Below are 21,761 nucleotides of genomic sequence, written 5' to 3' on the forward strand. Positions count from 1 at the left end.
TGGGGGTGGGGGATGGGGGTGGGGGATGGAGGTGGGAGATTGGTGGGGGATGGAGGTGGGGGATGGAGGTGGGAGATTGGTGGGGGATGGAGGTGGGGGATGGAGGTGGGAGATTGGTGGGGGATTGGGGGGGTGGGGGTGGGGATTGGGGGGGATGGGGGTGGGGGGGGATTGGGGGGGGATGGGGGTGGGATTGGGGGGGGTTGGGGGTGGGATTGGGGGGGGATGGGGGTGGGAGATTGGGGGGGGATGGAGGTGGGAGATTGGTGGGGGATGGGGTGGGGGATGGGGGGGGGTGGGGATGGGGGTGGGGGATGGGGGTGGGGGATGGGGGTGGGGGATGGGGGTGGGGGATGGGGGGGGTGGGGATGGGGGTGGGGGATGGGGGGGGTGGGGATGGGGGTGGGGGATGGGGGATGGGGGTGGGAGATTGGTGGGGGATGGGGGTGGGGGATGGGGGGGGTGGGGATGGGGGTGGGGGATTGGGGGGGTGGGGGATGGGGGTGGGGGATGGGGGGGGATGGGGGTGGGGGGGGATTGGGGGGGGATGGGGGTGGGATTGGGGGGGGTTGGGGGTGAAGCGGGTCCATTCGGCCAGGTGATTTGTCACTGGCCGGAGCGGCTCGGACTCGGGTGTTCCCCACCCCAAGGGCGGACAAGGCGGGTTACAGGTGCTAATGGGAGGGGGAGGGGAGGGGAGGGGAGGGTTAGGGGGAGGGGAGGGGAGGGGAGGGGAGGGGGAGGGGGAGGGGGAGGGGAGGGGAGGGGAGGGCGAGGGGAGGGGGAGGGGAGGGGAGGGGAGGGGGAGGGGGAGGGGAGGGGAGGGGAGGGGGAGGGGGAGGGGAGGGGAGGGGAGGGGAGGGGGAGGGGAGGGGAGGGGGAAGCCCCTGAACTTGTTGTGGGTGATGTTCCCCCCCCCGCCCGGGAGGCGGTTGACAGTTGGCGGTTGGCGGTTGGCGGTTGACAGTTGGCGGTTGGCGGTTGGCAGTGGCTGCCCCTCCCCCCTCCTCAGGGAGGCTCTGATGCTCCTTCACTTAGAGGCCCCGCCCCCACCCCCCACAGGCCCCTCCCTCCCTGCGGTATCCAGGAAGTGAAGTCAGCGGTTCCCACCCCCTCCCCCCCCGGACCCCCCCACCACTCCTCACTCCCCACTTCGCCCCCGCCCCCTCCCCCTCATTTCCGCTCTGCCGGGTAACCCCGGAAGCTGAGAGCGCCAGGCACCCGCCAAGATGGCCGCGAAATCCGACGGTGTGGGGGTTACCGGTTTCGCCCAACTGCACAACCTGGACGAATCGGTGACCGAGGGGGGCGACGAGCAGCAACTGGACGGCGGGCCGGAGGCCAGCAGCTCTTTTCACATCTGCCACTGCTGCAACACCTCATCGTGTTACTGGGGCTGCCGGAGCGCCTGCCTGAGGAGATCGCTGTGTAACCTGAAAGGGGGGGACCATCCCGTCCTGGACTGTCTCTGGATCGTTATCGCGCTGCTCGTCTTCTTCTCGGATGTGGGCACCGACCTCTGGCTGGCGGCCGACTATTACCTGAAGCAGGACTACTGGTGGTTCGGCTTGACGCTCTTCTTCGTGCTGGTGCCGTCCGTCCTGGTGCAGATCCTCAGCTTCAGGTGGTTCATGCAGGATTACGCCGGCGGGGGGCTCGGGGGTGTGGAGGGACTGAGCAGCAGGAGGCCCGGCGTCACCGGCTACAACCGCTGCTGCAGGACTTCGGTGTGGATCTGGCAGTCGGTCATTCACATCCTACAGCTGGGACAAGTATGGAGGTAAATTGTATGTGTGTGTGTGTGTGTGTGTTTGCGGGGGAGGGTAAGAGGGGGGGATAAAATAATAGAATCAAATGTGCCCCTTTGGAAAGGGGGTAGTGGTGGTGGAAATGCCTTCGTGTCCCTGGGTGTACGTTGATGGAAGAGGTCCATCTCCATCGAGTAAACGGGGATCGAGGTAATGCAAGATTGGTTAGGAGGAGCGTTGGGCGTTCGTGTCCTGCAGCTGGAACAAGTGCAAAGATAGAGTGAAAGATGAGTGATGGATTTTTTTTTAAAAAAACCTCTCTCATCGCAGATCTAGTTTGGGAAGTCAATGTGTGGCTTCGTATCTGTCAAAAACGGCATTCGAGTTTGTAGTTATCAGTTCTCACTACAGGTGCTGTATGTTCTGCAGTTAGCATAAAAATGGCGCAGCGGTGAGAATGAATCATATGAGATGATCGGTGGCTCCCGTTCTAGCTTTTGGAGTATTATGGGATGACTTCCATTGAGAAATGCTCATTGACCCATGCAATCTTAATTGAGTTTATCCTAAATGGGTATTAATAAGAAATATTGGGGGTGAGATGAATATGAAGGGAATGCGAATGCGTAATATTGCATCGGTCTCGGATTTGCCTTTTGGCGAATGGAGCAATGATATTTGAAAACGTGTCCATTGCATATAATCACTTAAAACGTGTTGATTGATATTTGAAAAAAAATACTGTTATTTCGAGGAGGATTTGGACAGATTAAGCAAACGATTTGTCAATGATCACTGTTAATGCATTTACTGTAATAATTGCAGTAAGTTATTTGCATTAGTCATTGACAGTATACTGTTGGAACAAGAATGACAGCGAAAAAACGCAATTCACTGCTACTCATGTAGTGGTGTACAGTGTTGATGCTGAAATTTGCTCCAGAGTTAGGTGGGGACATTACACACAAGTTTAAAAAAAAAGTTTGATGGATATGTGTGACAATGCGTTAATTCTGGTTGATCTTTTGAAATACGTGGGTGGCACACCCATTGAGAATAAAGTATGTTCTTGGAATTTTTCACAGTATATGTGGAGTGAGCATGTAGGAAGAAAAATCTGACAATGTATTGATACTAGTTCTTTGAAATAATCAAGGTCACATCTGTGGAGGAGTATTGTGATATCCCCTTGTCATGTTACATTTGTATACAATATAATGAGTAAAGGGGATGTTGTATAAATAGATTAAATTGTTAGACACCTCTCATAAGAGTAATGGGACATGTTTACCAACTGAGTTGAATTGAGCAGTATGCCGATTATAGGAAATGGCTAACTGGAGAATCATCCACAGTTGCATTAGACATTTTAACATCCTAATGTGTATTAAATTGAACATTACTGTTTGACAGTGTTCTGTATATGTTGCAACTACAAAAATGCAGAAAATTGGTTTCAGAAGTTTTGTGCAAATACTGCACTGTTCATATCTTTCTGAAATGAAGCTGTCTTCGCTGAATGTTCTATTCCTGCAGGTATGACCATTTGAATGAAATTCAAGTGTTGGAGTATGCACTGCATCCATAGATAGCATGGATTAACAAGGGATTTTGAGAATTGCATGTAGTTTATCTTCAGTTTAACCACTGCGTACTAAAAACAATGCTGCTGGTAGGGTGATATTTGGGGCAGGCGTGTTTTTCTCTTTTCTCTGTTAAACACTCCAGATATTTGAGTTCACCTTATTGCTAGTGGATTGTAATTCACAGAAAATAACTTTGTGGGGGCAGTGGGAGGTAGTGGTGGTCTCTGCTGAATGTTTCAGAAATAAAAGCTACAGTGGTCATATTTCTGTAGTCATATCCACCGACACTGCAGATATAGACTCGTTTTTATACCCTTGCCTGTAGTGACTTGAATTTGCATTTCGCTGTTTGTGCTATTACAGTCATCCTCTGCAGTAAATTCAACTACTGGGAAGATACTATATTCCAGAAGAAAGCCTTGGAAAATACTCTGCTGTTAAAAAATGGATGTCTGAGTCTGTTAATGTGTAATCAACATTTTTGTCAATACTTCATGACTGAAGGCTGGTGGGAGGTGGAATAACAGTGATTTATGCATCCACTCTCACATTACTGCTTGTAAGTATTTATCTTAGTAGAACAAAACTGTTTATATGGTTTATACGATGGTTCAAGTTACATGGAGTGCATTGTTTGTTGGCTACCTTTTAAAACCAGAACCTTTTTTAAAAAAGTTATATGGTGACATTTTTTTCAAGCTGATAGGCTGCATTAACTGTGAACCTTGACTTTTTTTGTTTATAAACCCTTTGTTTGGGAACCATTCTTGTATATCATAGTCGTGACAAGTATCAAAGTGTATGGATAAGGTAATAATTGAGTTGTTTCTAGATCTGCAGGAAGAATGATTGTTAAACTCAACAAAAAAACACTTGAAAAATAGGTTTTGTGGAGATTATCTTTGCTACCTCTATGTCGAGTAAAACTTATTATCTTCCATCCTGGGAATTTTGCATTGCCTCCTCCTGCTCCCACCCTTGTGTGGATTTCTATGTCTTGAGTGCTGGTGGTGTTGCAACGCACTCACTTCAGCGCTTTCACTCTGCTCCATTAGCTTTCTGTGCCCCAATAACTCGGGATTCTGATACTTTTTCAAATCTTTTCATATTTTTATCCCATCATATTTGAGAGAACTTTTTCAGGCATGTTCCAGGTTTTGTGACGTTAGATATCTGTTTGACCTCAGTCTTTTCTCCTGCTTCAGTACTGAAGGTCAATCTTAGCCATTATTCTGCATCCTTTGGAATTCTCGTTCCAAACCACTACCTCTTGCTACATATTTTTCTGTTTTAACTGATTTTCTACCATGCATTCAAACTTTTCTGTCTGTTAAACACTTCTTCAGTCTCTACTGGATGTTCAGCTCTCTCTTTTGCAAAATACTCTTTCCACTGGGAGTTTTGCATTGTCTCCTCCTGCTCCCACCCTTGTGTGGATTTCTATGTCTTGAGTGCTGGTGATGTTGCAACGCACTCACTTCTGCGCTTTCACTCTGCTCCATTAGCTTTCTGTGCCCCAGTAACTCGGAATTCTGATACTTTTTCAAATCTTTTCATATTTTTATCCCATCATATTTGAGAGAACTTTTTCAGGCATGTTCCAGGTTTTGTGACTTTAGATATCTGTTTGACCTCAGTCTTTTCTCCTGCTTCAGTACTGAAGGTCAATCTTAGCCATTATTCTGCATCCTTTGGAATTCTTGTTCAAAACCACTACCTCTTGCTACATATTTTTCTGTTTTAACTGGTTTTCTACCATGCATTCAAACTTTTCTGTCTATTAAACACTTCTTCAGTCTCTACTGGATGTTCAGCTCTCTCTTTTGCAAAATACTCTTTCCACTGGGAGTTTTGCATTGTCTCCTCCTGCTCCCATCCTTGTTTGGATTTCTGTGTCTTGTGTGCTGGCGGTGTTGCAACGCACTCACTTCTGCGCTTTCACTCTGCTCCATTAGCTTTCTGTGCCCCAATAACTCGGGATTCTGATACTTTTCAAATCTTTTCATATTTTTCTCCCATCATATTTGAGAGAACTTCTTCAGGCATGTTCCAGGCTTTATGACTTTAGATATCTGTTTGACCTCAGTCTTTTCTCCTGCTTCAGTACTGAAGGTCAATCTTAGCCATTATTCTGCATCCTTTGGAATTCTTGTTCAAAACCACTACCCCTGCTACATATTTTTCTGTTTTAACTGATTTTCTACCATGCATTCAAACTTTTCTGTCTATTAAACACTACTTTAGTCTCCACTGGATGTTCAGCTCTCTCTTTTGCAAAATACTCATCATTTATTTAAAGAACAATATAAAAATTCAAAATGACATTGCTACTCTTGAGCGGGTTGGGTGAAACATCGATGAGTCCATTGATATCCCCCCCCCCCCCCCCATCTCTCTGTTCCTTCCGTGTGCACGCTTCTGGCCTTTGCTCACTGTCTTCACCTACAATTAATGAGAATCTTGAAATGGAACGAACGAGCTCTTTGCAGAATTTGTGTAAAATTTTAGTACTTTTGCAATTAATAGTGTACTCTTAAAATATTTTCCTTTATTGTCAAAATGACCATCTGGTTGAGCAAATGCTATTAAATGGCTGCTACATGTTTGGTATTCATTCAGTGTTTGACATTTTGCTTCTATACAAATCTAAAATTAAAATTTCAACTGACTCATCAGGCTCAACTGTTAATATCTGTGTGGCATATTCTGTAGAGGTTTGGGGAATGTGTATTTTGAGAGTTACAATGTGGAATACAGTGTGGAGAAATGTGAGGTTATCCACTTTGGCAGGAAAAAGAGAAATATAGCGCATTTCTTAAACGGTGAGAGGCTGGGAAGTGTTGAACTTCAAAGGGACTTGGGTGTCCTTTTTCATGAGTCACTGAAAGCTAATATGCAGATACAGCAAGCAATAAAGAAGGCAAATGGTATGTTGGCCTTCACTCCTAATACTCAAAGCCTCTTGTAATAAAGATGCCGAACTACAATTATATAGAGCCTTGCTGAGACCACACCTGGAGTATTGTGTGCAGTTTTGCTCTCCTTACCCAAGGAAAGATATATTTGCCATAGAGGCAGGTGCAATGAAAGTTCACTAAATTAATTCCTGGGATGGAGGGATTGTCATATGAGGAAAGAATAAATAGACTGGGCCTTTAGTCTCTGGAGTTTAGAGGAATGAGAGGTGATTTCATTCAAACATAGAAAATTCGTACAGGACGCAACAGGGTAGATGCAGGGAAGCAAATTTCCCTTGGCTGGGGAGCCGAGAACCAGGGGGCACCATCTCAGAATAAGGGGGAAGGCCATTTAGGACTGAGGAGGAGGAATTTCTTCGCTTGGAGGGTGGTGAACCTTTGGCGTTCTCTGCCCCAGAGACTGTGGAGGCTCAGTCACTAAGTAAGTTCAAGATTGCGATGGATAGATTTCTACATATTAAAAATATCAAGGGATATGGGGGTAGTGCAAGAAAATGTTGTTGAAGTAGATCAGCCATGATCTCATTGAATGGTGGAGTAAGCTCAAAGGGCTAAATGGCCTACTCCTCCTATTTCTCATGTTCTTACGAGTTAACCAACACAAAAAAACCTTACTTTTAATGCTTATAAGGTGCTTTCCTGAGCTTTAGGAAAATTCTTTAATGGGATGTACATGCCTCAAATATTTTGCAGCTGGAATAGAATGTTATCTGTAGCAGTTCACTCTTGTAAGGTGACAAATTGGCATACCAGTGCACTTTGCTACTCAGCAGTGAAATATATGTTTGCCCTTACCATTGTCTGTAGGCAAGCTCATAATCACAGGCATACTGGTTAGGAGGGAGTGGCGATTGAAAGGAGGTGTGATGCATTTTACATTTTACCTTTAAAGGTATTGGGCACCTTCTGATGTCTATCTTAGTTTACCTGCTAAAACTCTATTCCATGCTTTTGTTACTTCCAGACTTGACTATTCCACTGCTTTCCTAGCTAGCCCTCCACTTCACATATACTTCACCCCATCCAAATCTCTGCATCTGTTGCACCATGTTGCACTCGCCCATCAGCCCTGTGCTTGCTGACATATGTTGGCTCCTGGTCTTGCAAAGTCTTGATTTTTAAACTTCTTGTTGTTTTCAGATCCCTCCATGGCCTTACCTCTCCCTATCTCTGTAACCACTTCCAGCTTTGCGACTCTCCAATTCTGGCCTACTGTGCACCTGTGATTTTAATCACTGCTCTGTTGGCAACCATGAGGCCCAAAGCAGTGAAATTCCATCCCTAAGCTCTTCTCTTTCATTCTTGAAACCCCTCCATAAAACCTACCTCTGTGGCACCTTCTTAAATGGCTCAATGTTGAATTTTGTTTGATAACATTCCTGTGTAGCACCTTGGGATGTTAAAGGCATTGTATAAATGCAAACTCTTGTTTTCTGATTGCAAGTAGCATTGGGAGGAACATATAACCCCTTGGGTGCTTGATGTTGGGACATAAGTTGGAAGCAATAGCTAATTTTTAAACTGGAGACAAAGAGGGTCATTTTTGCCATAGCATTTAAAATGTGCTCATTCAGCTCTATTCTCTTTTATTTTCCACCAATTTTCTCTTTTTAAGGCATTACCCCTCTGCTTGGGGTATGGTTACACATGTCAGTTATCTTCAGTTTTCTTACCTGTATGGCCATTATTCATATGCAAGCCTTTTACTATGAGTGAAAAGTGAACCATTCCAACCAGATTAGGTTGTGCCCATTCCCAGTACATAAATACTTCACAGCAAAGCGATCAGAACTTCAAATAGCCTTTGTGATTTAAATATTAAACATAGAATCTAGTCTACCTGTTCAGGTGGATGCAAAATAACCTATGGTAGTATTTGAAGAAGGTTAATTTTGTGTCCTGGCGAACATTGCTCCAATTCTGTTTGGGGAACAGTGCTGTGTGTGCATTGGCTGACCTATTATCGTACAGAATGGTTTAAGTGACTACACTTAATTGCATGTGAAAGTTGCTATATGATCACAAATTTGTTCGTTCTTAATACAATTCTCTTATTTTAAGGCGCCTTATTTTCAGCAATGATGTGTATAAAGATGCGTATGTGAACAGGAAAACCCACCATTGCACAATGCTAACTCTTCTGTTGACGTGTTACCTCTGAGTGGAATTTATATATTGCATTATTGCAATCTCATTGCCCCAAAGCGTGGAACGAATTACCTTTTGAAGCAGAATCACTGTTAACTAGGCAAATGTTGCAATTGCTTTGAACATAATAAGATCCTGCAAATGGCAACTGAAATAAATGACCAGTTCTTCTAGATTTGTGATGTTTTTGAGGGGAATTTTGGTCAGGACACTGGGAAAACTTTGAATCGTATTATTTAACAGTTGTGTTCAGCTGGGCTACCTGTAATGGTTTCAGCTTTCTTCTAAAAGATGACAATTCCTCAAAACTGCACTGAGGAAGCAGCAAAGGTAAGGTTCTTGTGTCCTGGTGTGGGGCTTGAACACATTAACTTCTGACTTGAGCAAGGATGCTACTAACTGAGCCAAGCTGCCACTTGGGTACAAGGTAGATAATACGACAGAGGAATTCTCAATTCTCCTTTGAGTCATTTGTTTGTATGGTAGTGGTGTCTGTCATGTTGCTGTTCTGTAGGTAACATTCTTTTCAGTCTCTTTCATATTTCCCAAAGGTCAGTCTTGCCAATAGATGCCTTGTACTTTTTTTTAGCATGTAGAGTCAAAATGATCTCAAAACCCCTGGTTCCAGTGCTTTTTTTTTGTCACAAGTATTCTGGTTGAACCAACCATCCTCAGTCTGTACTCGCCTAGGGCTTAAAATCATACATGTTCCATTAGAGGATCCTTCTAGTTGTTATCACCTTTCTTTATCTGTTACCTTTCTCCAGGCTTAACTCTGAAGACTGGAAAACTTGTCTCCGCCTTGACTGTGGGTACAGTAGGAAATAGTGATGTAAGGAATATTACTCTTAAGCACTCAGTAGCTATATACCAGTAGTGAACTTTCAGAATTGAGTGCTAAGTGAAATAATAAGTTTCACAGATGGTAATTTTCCAGGTTTATTTGGAAGACATTTATTAGGTTTTGGAATTAAGTCAATACAGGGTCGCTAGCTGTGACAGATTCTGTATCATTTTGTTCAAAGATGGTGGTAGCATTTGTTTTGTCCAGCATTCAATTGTTTTACAGATTATTTCCTGAGGTCTTTGTATTAGCGGTTGTCATGGCTACTTGGATTCTGGAATATACTGGAGTGGTTCTCGAGCCTAGACCAGTTCTCGAGCCTGAAGCACAGGCTGAGAAATTTATTCGTTGACAGATCTCTTGCATTAACACCACCCTGACTGAATTCTATATGACTGCTTAGGATCTTGTGTTTTTCTGTTTAGTTCCCCTCTTCCAGTATCCATACACCCATATTTACTACTCTTTTATAGATTAATAACTAATTATTTTGTTCAGTAATTGACTGTGTTGAGTGCTGCCCGATGTTGGTTTCAAGATTGTGCAGGTGAGAAAACCTCTGGCTGTTTGTCTCTAAAATGGGGACATCCCAACCATTCAAAAAAAAATTGTCACCTGCGGCTTCAGACTTGGCTTACTGTGAGTGTGTTTGCTTGACTGGTCTCTCTCTACCTGTGGAACCTTGCAATGACTGCTTCCATCAGAAGGCATGTCAGCTGGGTTTTCTGCGCATCTTTTGCCATTTGAGGAAGATTCTAATTTAGATTATTTGACTTTTCAATGTCAGAGGAGGAAGATGTGCCTTAGGTACTCAATAACACCACCTTGAGCGGATCCTATTGACTTGAGTGTCAAAATAATTTAGGTGTAACTGTCCTCTCTACACCCTGTAACATGGCTTCAGTTCTGTCCTCTGGAACTATCCTCTGGAACTACCTTTCTTGACTTCTGCACATTGTTGCCACTTACCCTGCCTTTAAAAAAACCTCAAGACCTATCTGTTAGAGCATGCTGTTGTTCACCTCCTCTAATGCTTTTTGTATAGCCTATTTTTCCCTGCAAAGCATGCCTCAGGATTTTCTGTTTGAAAGGTTTTATAATGAAATCGTTATGAGTTGAGTTCAGATGACACAAAAGTGTGGCTATATCAAAGTTGTCAACTATTCCTGATGGCAGAATAGCAAATCCCATCGAGTGATGCCTGTGACGAGCTGAGATTCTGCATTGGTAACTCTGGATTAGCCGAACTTGTCTAATCTTGTCATAAGACTGCGCCAACCAATCAGCAGAGTTGGACCACACGAGTGGGAAATGGTGGTGTGCTGGGCAAGCCCTCATTTGACATTGAGATCTCCCTGTGAAAGAAGGTGTAAAACCTGAGAGTATGGCTAAACCTGTGAGAAAGTTATAAGCATTGTTGATCGGAGAGAAGGTGAAGTTGTTACAGCAAGTGGAAAACCGTGATGTAAAGCAGAAGGTGGACATCGTAAAGGAATGGGAGATTCTACCATCAAGTTTGGCCACCATTATGAAATACAAGACGAACATCTTGGAACAGTTTGGCAAATGCATTCTCTCCAGCCAGGAAGAGGATGAGATAGCTGCCTATCCCAATGTTGAAGCTCTGCTAAAAGATTCAAGGCAGCATAAACAGAGAATGTTCCCATTTCTCGGGTTATCAAGGCCATCAATAAGAAGTAGGGGATCAATCCAACTGTGTTAGAGGCCATGTTCATGATGAAAAAGGCATGGAAGATGGTGATGGAAGCCACAATTGCCAATGTTTCCACTATGCTGAGTTCAAATAGGTTACTGTTACACAAGACGTCGTGAATAAGGAGGAGCAGCGTGAGGTCAACTAAGAAACTTGTCACTTGTCTGCGAGAGGCCAGCATGGAAATTCCAGCAGGGACACATGTGGAAACTTAAGTGGAGGTGCGCGATGTCATACGATGCACAATGGAACTGACAGATGATGTCATCATGGATGCCGTACGTTCTTCAACCGAGGAGGCTGATGATCCTGAAGAGTCTGAATGCCCACCCACTTGTCCATCCTTTCCCCTAGCCCGTGCAGCAAAGACTGTAGAGATGCTCCGGGAGTTCATGTTGCAGCATGAAAGCACATTTGACTGCACTGAAGACATGGCATTCAGAATTGGAAAACAGTGTGCTAACCAAAAAAAAATTAGAGATTTTCCAGAGCTAACTCATGGCCCTTAGTAATAGAAAGCTATCTTTTGCAAGGTCAGGTCATTTTAAGGTGTGAACAAATTAAATAGACGTCTTCACAAATTTACTGCTTTACTGTGTTTTCATTTGGTATTTTGAAGCTTTTTTTTTTGGCAGAGCCTGGGCTTGGAAGAATATTGGGTTACCCAGAGATGCATTCATGTGGGAATGGTGGCCCCCTTGGCCATTATGAAGCTTCGCTTAACACTAATTTGGAGGTGGATACCCTGGGATTCATCTCATCCAGATTTAACTGTACATAAATGTAAATTGTTGTATAAAAATGAAAGACTGGATTAGATTCATGGGCTGGATTGCCAATGCTTGTGGACCTTAGTTTGGGCACCTTGCTACTGAGAAAGTTTGTTCTGATCAGGAAATTAATGGTTTTATTTTGACTGAAAACAAATTGATTCCTTCTGAGAGCAGTGTTGGAATTCAGGCTCTTGAGTTGATATCCAAAATACTTGAAGGCCTCCTCATCACAAGTTCTTGAAGCTCAGCCTTTAGAGAGTAACTTGCTAGTGATTATGTTTGATCTCTGCTCTGTTTCCATGAAGGTTTTACAAATACTGAAGCCTTCCTATGATTACAACACTTGCATATTTACCTTATTAACTTCTTCAAGTTCTTTGGTTGGCACTGGGAAAGTCTGCAGTGCATTTACTGCCCACTAAGATTTGTAACAGAGGCACTTTATATCTCTGTTCAGCATCACAGGAGGCCATCAAATGGATAGCTAAACTGGACATCCCATTATAAGATTTACCCATCATGTGAAAGTCGTAGTCATCTATTTTCTTAGAGTTCTTTGAGCTGATGAGCATTCAACTTTGTTATACACCAGATAGCTTTCCACCAATGGGCAGAGAGGAGCCCAAAGGCACTTGGTACTGTGCCTTTGTCTGATAGCGTGGCTCTTGAGAGTAGTAGGTTACTCAGTGGAATACGTTTCCCTTCAAAGGAGCAATTCTCTTGGTGTACATAAACTTTTCCATTTTAAGGGCTTACACAGTTTGTCAGCCTTTTAAGTGTGTGGTACCAGATGCTGAGTTTGGTACTTTGGGCATAGATGCTTTTATGATCTTTCTTTGTAATTTGTGAAGTCTTGCATTGAGCTCCATCAAAGTTGAATGTAAGAACACAAAAAATTGGAGCAGAAGTGGGCCATAGGTCAAGCCTTCTCTGCCTTTCAAATGGTCATGATCTTCAGCTTCAACTCTACTTTCTAGCCCCTCCCCATATCTCTTAATTCCTTGAGAGACCAAAAATCTGTGCCTCAGCCTTGAATATACATGACTGAATAGAGAATTACTAATATTCACAACCCTTTGAGTGAAGAAGCTTCCCCTCATCTTGGTTCTAAATGATGGACCACTTCCCTGAGGCTGTGCCCCTGTGTCCTAGATTCCCTGGCGAGTGGAAACAACCTCTGTGTCTCCCCTGTCAAGTTCTCCAGGATCACCTATGTTTCAATGATATCACCCCTCATTCTCCCAAACTCCAGAGAATGTAGGCCCAATTTACTTAATCCTTCATCGTATGACAGCGCTCTCCTCCCAAGAACCAATCTACTGAACCTTCACTGTACAGCCTCCCAAATTAGTTGGCCCTTCCTTAGATGTAGAGACTAAAACTGTGTGCAGTCCTCTGGATTTTTTCTCACTGAGCAATTGTAGCAAGGTCTCCTTGTCCTTTAACTTCAACCCCTTGCAATAAACACCAACATGCCATTTGCTTTCCCAATTGCTTGCTGAACCTGCATGCTAACTTTGTGTTCTTTGTATGAGTACACCCAAGTGTCTCTCAATATCGATATTTACAAGCTTCACGCCTTTTAAAAATATTATACTTTTCTATTCTTATTACCAAAGTGAATAACCTCACACTGCCAAAATTATACTCCCGCCTTGTTGCCCAGTCAATTAATCTATCTGTATTGCTTTGCAGCTTCTTTGTCATCTCCTCATGGTTTACATTTCCACCTTGCTTTGTATCATGGGCAAATCTGGATCATTATTCTCAGCCTCTTCATCGAAGTCATTAATATAGATTGTAAATAAGTTGAGGGCCCAGCACTAATCCTTGTGACCCTCCACTAGTTGCAGCCTGCTAACTTAAAAATGCCCCATTTATCCCTACTTGGCTTCTGGTCTGTTAACCAACTATCCATCTGTGCTCATATATTATCCCCTACTCCGTGAACCTTTACCTTACCTATTAACTTGTTGTATAGCACCTTATCAGGTGCCTTTTTAAAGTCTAAGTATACTACATTGACCAGCTCCCCTTCAGTTAATCTACTAATTACCACCTCAAAAAGCTCTAAATGTCAAACATAATTTCTCTTTTAGAAAAATATGTTAATAATTGTTTTATCATACTATGCTTTTCCAAGTACATTGTTAGAACTTAATGGATACCTGCATTTTCCTGATGACTGATGTCAGGTTAACTGGCCTGTCGTTCCCTGTTTTCTTGCTCCTTCCTTTTTGGAGTTGCAGTGTTACATTTGCTAACTTCCAATCTGCTGGGATTGTTCTTGAATTTAAGGAACTTTAGAAAATCATAACCAGTCCATCCACTATCTCTGCAGCTACCTCTTTTAGAACACTTGAATGGAGGCCATTGTGCCCTGGGAATTTGTCGGCTTTTCCTCCCTTAAGTTTTTCTGATTCTTTTCCTTTGATATTAATTGCTTTAAGTTCCTTCCTCATATTAGCCTCTTGGTTACCCTCTATTTCTGTTAAGTAATTTGTGTCTTCTGCTGTGAATGCAGATACCAAATATTTTTTCAATGAGATTCACATGGGAGCCTTTTCATCCTGCTTTTAGTTTATGGAGAATCATCTGATAAAATTTATTACTGCTGCCTAAAAAATCAGTACCCCAAGACCACAGTGCTGATGTTTGATCTTGTTTTGTTAAGCCTTGTGTTCTCGTGTCATGATTTTTGGGTTATAATAATTTCTGTCCTAGATTTCAGCATGTGACATGAATGCCACAGTGTCAAAATGTGTGTTATGGTATGTTCTTAGGGCTGTTTTGGGACTAATCTGTAGAAGCTGAGAAGTAGTTTCCTTTAGGACATAAGGAAATGTGACTGAGAGGATGGTTGATTTTTGCTTACCAAAGAAGTTTGCGAAGTTACGGCTCTGTTGTGTTGCAATGAGTACATCCACTATGTGTCAATAAACTAATGGACTCACTGTAACATCATAGTAACTTACATGATAAACTAGGGGCAACTTTTTTATCCTTGTCTTGATATGCCAGATGTGACCATAGCTTATTTGTTTTATTTGCCAGTGACGCAGAATATCCGCGCTCTTGTTTTTTACTGGAATATCCAAATGCACAAGCAGACTTCTGAGATAGTTCAGACCGACTTGTCAGTTTTCAAACAGAGGGCTCAAATAGCAATTTAGCAAGACTGCTGAGATTCTGCTATGGGCAACAGTTGAACTGGAGAGTTAAACCTCTGTCTTAAGTTCAATGCATTTATTTATGCCTTTCCACAGTTTCCTCTGATGTTTGAAACTATTTGTAGGATTCAATTAGAGGAGACTACAATTGTCTTTGTAATCCTGAAATGGCCTTATCAGACTTGGTTATTGAACCTGTTAGAATTAAGAGTTGATTAACTCATTAATGCCTTGCAGCATTAGCATCAATTATCATTGCCATTCCACTGCTCCTTGACAATTTTTCTTTTAACAGAGCATCCTAACAATGGAAAAATCTCTTCTTTTGGTTGTTGATACTATGTCAACATGGGATGTACACACATGAAGTGGTTAGTACCTGTCTAACAAATATAGGCCTGTCTGTAGAGTTTATGTTCTATGAGTTGTCTAAAGTAGGCTGGAAAAATAGATTAAGGGGAAGGTCAGTGGATGAGCAGTAGCAGACATTTAAGCAGATATTGCATAACGCTCAGCAAAAAATTATTCTGGTCAAAAAGAAGGATGAATTGCCCGTGGTTAACAAAAGTAGTCAAGGAGAGTATCCAGTCAAAAACTAAGGCATACAAAGCGGCGAAAACTACTTCTAGGCCAGAGGATTGGGAATTTTTTAGGAACCAGCAGCAAATGACTAAAAAGCTAATAGAGGGAGAAAATTGATTATGAAAGTTAATTGGCAAGAAATATAAAAACAAATAGCAAAAGCTTCTGTGGGTATGTGAAAAGAAAGAGTGGCTAAAGTGAGCGTGGGACCCTTGGAAGATGTGACTGGAGAATTGATAATGAGGAACAAGGAAATGGCAGATAATTTAGACAAATATTTTACATTGGTCTTCATGGTGGAGGACACTATAAACACCCCAAAGATATCAGATAAGCCAGGAGCTAATGGGAGGAAAGATCTTGTAAAAGTCTCTATCACGAAGGACAAAGTATTTGGCAAACTAATGGGACTGAAGGCAGACAAATCGCCAGGACCTGATGGCCTGCATCCAAGGGTTTTAAAGGAAGTGGCTGCAGAGATAGTGGAGGCATTGGTCAAAATATTCCAGAACTCATTAGATTCCAGGAGGGTCCCAGTGGATTGGAAAACCACTCACATGATGCGCCTGTTCAAGAAGGGAGGGAGGCAAAAAGCAGGAAACCATAGGCCAGTCAGCCTAACATCTGTCATTGGGAAAATGCTAGAGCCCATTATTAAGGAAGAACTAACAGGGCCTTTAGAAAAGCTTAACACAATCAAACAGAGTCACAACATGCTTTTGTAAAAGGGAAATCCTGTTTGACAAATTTGCTTGAGTTCTTTGAGAATATAACAAGCAGAGTTGATAAAGGGGAACCGGTAGCTGTGTATTTGGATTTCCAGAAGGCATTTGATAAGGTGCCACATGAAAGGTTATTGCACAAGATAGGAGCTCACTGTATTGGGGGTAATGTATTAGCATGGATTGAAGAATGGTTAACACAGAAGACAGAGTCAGGATTAATGGGTCTTTTTCAGGTCGGAAAGATGTAACTAGCGGAGTACCACAAGGATCTGTCCTAGGGTCTCAATTATTTACTATCTATATTAATGATTTGGAAGAGGGGGCAGAGTGTAATATATCCAAATTTGCTTATGATACAAAAATAGATGGGAGGGCATGTTGTGATGAGGACATAAGGAACTTGCAAGGGGATATAGATAGGCTGAATGAGTGGGCGAATACTTCGTTGATGGAGTTTAATGTAGAAAAGTGTGAGGTCATGCACTTTGGCAAGAAGAATCAAAATGGAGAGAGACTCCAAATAAGTGCAACACAGGGAATTGGGTGTTCTTGTGCATGAAACAAAAAGTTAGCATGCAAGTGCAGCAAGTATTTAAGAAGGCAAATGGAATTTTGGCCTGTGTTGCTAACGGGTTGGAGTTTAATAATAGGGAAGTCTTGTTACAACCGTACAGGGTGTTGGTGAGGCTGCACCTGGAGCACTGTGGTCCCCGCATTCAAGAAAGGATATATTGGCATTGGAGACAGTTCAAAAGAGATTCACTAGGCTGATTCCTGGGGTGAAAGGGTTGACTTATCAAGAATGGCTAAACAGGTTAGGCCTTTATTCATTGGAGTTTAGAAGAATGAGGGGTGATCTTCTTGAAATGTACAAGATTCTGAGGGTGGTTGACAGGGTAGACGTTGAGAAGATGTTTCCACTAGTGGGGGAAATCTTGAACTGGGGGAATAGTTACAGAATAAGGGGACACTCATTTAAAACTGAGATGCAAAGGAATTTCTTCTGAGGGTAGTTAATGTTTGGAATTCTCTACCCCAGAGAGTTGTGGAAGCTAGATCACAAAGTATTTAAAGAGGAGGTAGATAGGTTTTTGAAATATCAGTGATGAGAGCTGAGGAGCTGGCACGAAAGAGTTGATGATGCCTGGGGCAGATCAGCCATGATCATATTGAATGGTGGGGCAGGCTTCAGGGGCCAAATGGCCTATTCCTATTTCTCATGTTCTAAGTTTCTCCTGTGACTCAGGTCTGAATAAAGTGATTATTGCAGATAATTTTGTGTTGGAGAAAGTGTTTCTGTAAGTTATATAATTGAATGCATATTAGCACTTTAAAAAATTGGTCTAACCATATGTTTGGATGTCTGTTGCTTATGTTACAAATTTATGGTTTGAGAAGTTGTTTTACTGTTCGAACACTCAAGAATGTTTAACAAAAAGTGGCTTAGTAATTGAATTGTAACCATGAAGCAATCTTCACTTAAATGGATGAGTAAATGGCGCTGTGTTGATTCATTTGGTTTGAAACCTCAGTTGTGAATAGTGATTGTTATGTCTCAAGCTGGGTAGTATTTGGATACAGAATTCTGCAGGAGATCACCACATTTTTGGAATAAAACATAAATGTCAAAATGTTGGTCTTCAGTTTGTTCTCTGGACAGTTGCCTAACCAAATGATGCTGCAGCTCAGCTTAATTATTTCCTGGCAAATGGCTGTAGTCAGTGTAAATCAAACTCTAGCCTGCTTTCTTGTCTTTGTTCAGCTTTCTGGCGAGCTCCCTCCTGCTCCATATAAGCATTCAAAATGTGAAAATACCAAACTTGAGTAGGAATTTGTTTGGCTGTCACATTTAGTGTACTGGTGTTAATGTAAATTGAATAAACCTACTTTGTCCACTTGTGAAGTGTGTGTATGTGTATAAGTATGCTAATCTTCCTGTTTCACTGAACTGAAACCATCTTTGTGTTATGTAGCTCCTTCTATTCTAAGTATGATGTTTGTCTGGTGTTATAGGCTCCATCCTATTTGCATTTTGGAGCAAACTGCAGTGTCACACAAAACCTGAGTGGTTGGCTCATGGTTTTTACATTACTGTCATTTATCAACCTTTCCATCCATTGTGGATGGTGCATTGCTAGTTGTGCTTTGTAACTTAGAAACAACAGAAATGCAGTTATTTCTGGCATTGTTAAATCTGCCTTGGTGTGAATGGGATGGGATGCTACAGTACCAGCAACCTCTTGCCTGTTTAATATGGTGATTGTTTAGCCAATATTGTCATGAAGTGTAGATAGAATATATTTGCTGCTTTATGGCTGGATTTCAGGGATCTCGCTGAGAATCAGAGTTGGCTTTGAACAATCATCACTTTCTGTTCAAATTATTCTTGTATGCCCTTCTGGTAAAACAAGCTTGAATCAAGCAAAGTTTTGATTGCAGAACAGAATGTCAGTTGGACCATTAACTTGATTTTAATGCTACAAGAGGCATGAATTTTGCGAATTCATATGAGACATCTCTTGCCCTTTCAAACATGTAACAGCCTCAACTAATGACATCTGACATGGTGCAAAGTAAAACTTGTTGGTGTGTTTTTAAACTTCATGTCAGAAGTGTTGCTTGTTAATTGTATCTGGAGCTTTACCAGAAATGGTCAGGGTTACAATTTTATTTAACTTAAATGTAAATTCTTGCTTTTCTTTTGATTTCAACACAAGATAATTTTTTTCTTTAATGTTTTACTTCTGCATTCCATTATTTGCTTCATATAATGATAGAAATTGGCATGCTTCCTTGAAATTAACTCACTCAAGCATTATTTAAATGCACTTTCTGAAATTTGGAAATCATGCAAACACCCAGACCCTTTCTATTTCATTTAACCTTTAGTAACATGAAAAATTCCATGTGAAAGTAGTTTTGTGATCAATTTAATCCTCCTTGTGACCCCTTGCATCCAGCAGTTTGTGGAGGCTACTTTGTGTGTGGCCAAGTAAATTAATTATGTTCCAATTGCTGTAAGATTTGGCTGATTACTTCCAGTTTTTCTTTTGTTAATGTATTCACTTTTGCCAAGAACTTTACTGTGCTGGTTTTACACATATAATTGACCTAAATAAGTTAATGTCATCACTTTGTTCCTACCTAGGCTTGTGAAGTTGAGAGAGCCAAAGTATTAAATGTGCATTTCATTTTTACGGAGCACTTCTACTAAATGCTTTGTGTTGTTGCAAATGAGCAGTTAACTAAAGGTGAACTTAATTAAACTAGTGTCAGTAAGGGATTTTCTTACAGAATGTTTCGGTGGACCCTCTGAATGCTTTAAAAGTCAGAAAAAGAGTTAATGGGATAGTCAGCTTTATTCTTTTAATAAAGATGGGGGAAAAAAAACACTGGCTGTTCAAGGTCTGCAAGGATAAATTTGCTTTTCCTGTGTATTCAGTGGGAGTATAACTGAATTGTTTTCTCAGTGCTCCAGAAATGGTACCCATACTTACTTGTCCCATTGGAAAAATTAGCAATATTAGCAGTTGGATCATGATTATTGAACAATTCTACTGTAATAGGTGTTTCTTTGGTTTGTGGATAATGAGCAGTATTCCTGGCTGTCTTTCAATTTATACATCATTGCTGTTTGCAAGTTTGATTCCAAAATATCCTTAATTTAGATGTAGTGACTCATTTCCTAGGTGCAATTTGCATCTGAATCCTGATTAAATTATCCAATGGATGTAACAAATTTAAGTGGTGGCAGGCAGGAAGACTGCCATATACTTTGAGCGCAGTAAAGATTTTAATATTGGGTGTATAAGATGACGGTCCTAGGCTCAGTTAAACTTTAAAAAAAATCTTGTTACACAAGTACATTTTAGATCTTGCCCCTCTTGAGAGTGTGTTTTGCTGGGGGATGGAAGCTAATTGTGGTGATCAATTGAAAAATGTCAAACAATTCATGTACTGGCACATTATTACATCCTATTAGTTTAAGTGCTTTTTAAAGCGTTACTATTAATATGCTAAATAAGCTAGTGACAGCACTGCTATTGGCCCATCTGGTTTCTTTTTCAGAGATGCACTGATTACATATCAACACTTACGGCTGGCTGGAAGTATATGTTTGGCAGCCCTTCCAAATTCTCTTCAGTCTCTCAGAATTGAAGATTCATCTCCTTCATTGTTGTGAGCAACATGAGAGAAACAGTTTCAAGGTCGGCCTTGCTGTATCTTGTCACAGGTTTTTCTTTCCCAACCTTTTCCCGAATCAGTGCAGCTGCTTTCACGGCCAATCTGGAATGCACTCTGCGCACGCGAATGACCTCAGTAGTATGATGCATTCTTAGTATCCAATCCTACCCATTGAGGCCTCACACTTCTGTATGTTTTAGAAAGCACTTTGTTAATGGAGGGAGTACATTGGATGTGAGAAAACATACTCAGTTTAAACAATCAAAATTTGGCTGAAAACTAGTAACATTATCTTTCTCATTCTTCTTGCTCAATGGCTTCACAGAAATCTCAGTTCACACTACTGATGATCCATCACTTGTGTTGCATATGATCCAGTCTGCACTGTCCCTTCACATCAAACAATTATTTTCCTTTAAATATTTCTTGACTCTACCTGCCAACAACTCTTAACATGCATACTGAATCCAACAAATGGTTCCTTTTTCATCTTAGATTTCCCATTCTCCTTTCTGTGCTCTCCTGCCTTTCAATTGCATCAATGTTGTGTCTTTCTATCTTATGAAACGCAGATACGTCGAGACTTTGGTCCTTCTGCTTGCATTCACCCTCTGCTGAAAGCAAGCTACCTTGTCTCCACATCTTCCTCTCTTAATTCTTTCCTAGGCCTTCATTACTCCAGAGTTTCATGCCTGTAGTTTATGCCCGTGTGGGTTCTTCACTGAACATCTGCCGTGCAACTGATGACATGAAACAGTGATTGAGGATGCTCAACTCCAACCTTTATAATGACACTGGGAAACACTAGTTAAATGTCATATAAGACATTATGATCAGATCTAGGATTATATCCAATGAGAGTTGCCAACTCTGTAGAACTATGAAATTAATGCAGAATATTGCCAGCAGCTTTGTTTCAAGGGTGAGTGACCTGTATTGTGGCATTGAAGCACACTTGATTTATTTTACAAGGTTTCCTTCTGGAGCAAGCATACTAGTAAAGTAACAATGCCACTGCTATTGGAATAACCTCTGTAAAGTGGTGGTGGGGGTGTTCCCTGAAATGGTTGGTAGCAAATAAAGCAGCTACACTGAAGGCCTTTAAATGGAACGTGCATCCTTTTGGATCTTGCCACCGAATCTCACTCGCACTGTTATTTAACCCTGCTTTGTAGACGGGGTCAGTGGCTGCAAGACAATTCTATTGCTGAACTGTGAATATTACAGAGCAGGAAAATCACGAGTTTCATACTCGATTTGTACTGAGAAGGAATGAATATTGTAAAAAGATGAAGCTGCTTTTTTTTT

At 41.8% G+C, this 21,761-nt stretch overlaps 1 protein-coding gene across 1 annotated transcript in view; it reads left to right on the plus strand.

Annotated features, from left to right (window-relative positions):
- The first annotated feature begins 1,152 nt into the window (after nucleotides 1-1,152).
- Nucleotides 1,153-21,761, plus strand: part of xkr6b (XK, Kell blood group complex subunit-related family, member 6b) — a 71,783-nt gene continuing 51,174 nt past the window's right edge. The window contains exon 1 of the mRNA XM_041188333.1: nucleotides 1,153-1,780. Coding sequence (XP_041044267.1) covers nucleotides 1,230-1,780 — 551 coding nt within the window. The 5' untranslated portion in view covers nucleotides 1,153-1,229. The remainder of the gene's footprint in view (nucleotides 1,781-21,761) is intronic.

Source organism: Carcharodon carcharias, chromosome 5 (assembly GCF_017639515.1).
Source record: "Carcharodon carcharias isolate sCarCar2 chromosome 5, sCarCar2.pri, whole genome shotgun sequence".
NCBI classification, from domain to species: Eukaryota; Metazoa; Chordata; class Chondrichthyes; order Lamniformes; family Lamnidae; genus Carcharodon; species Carcharodon carcharias.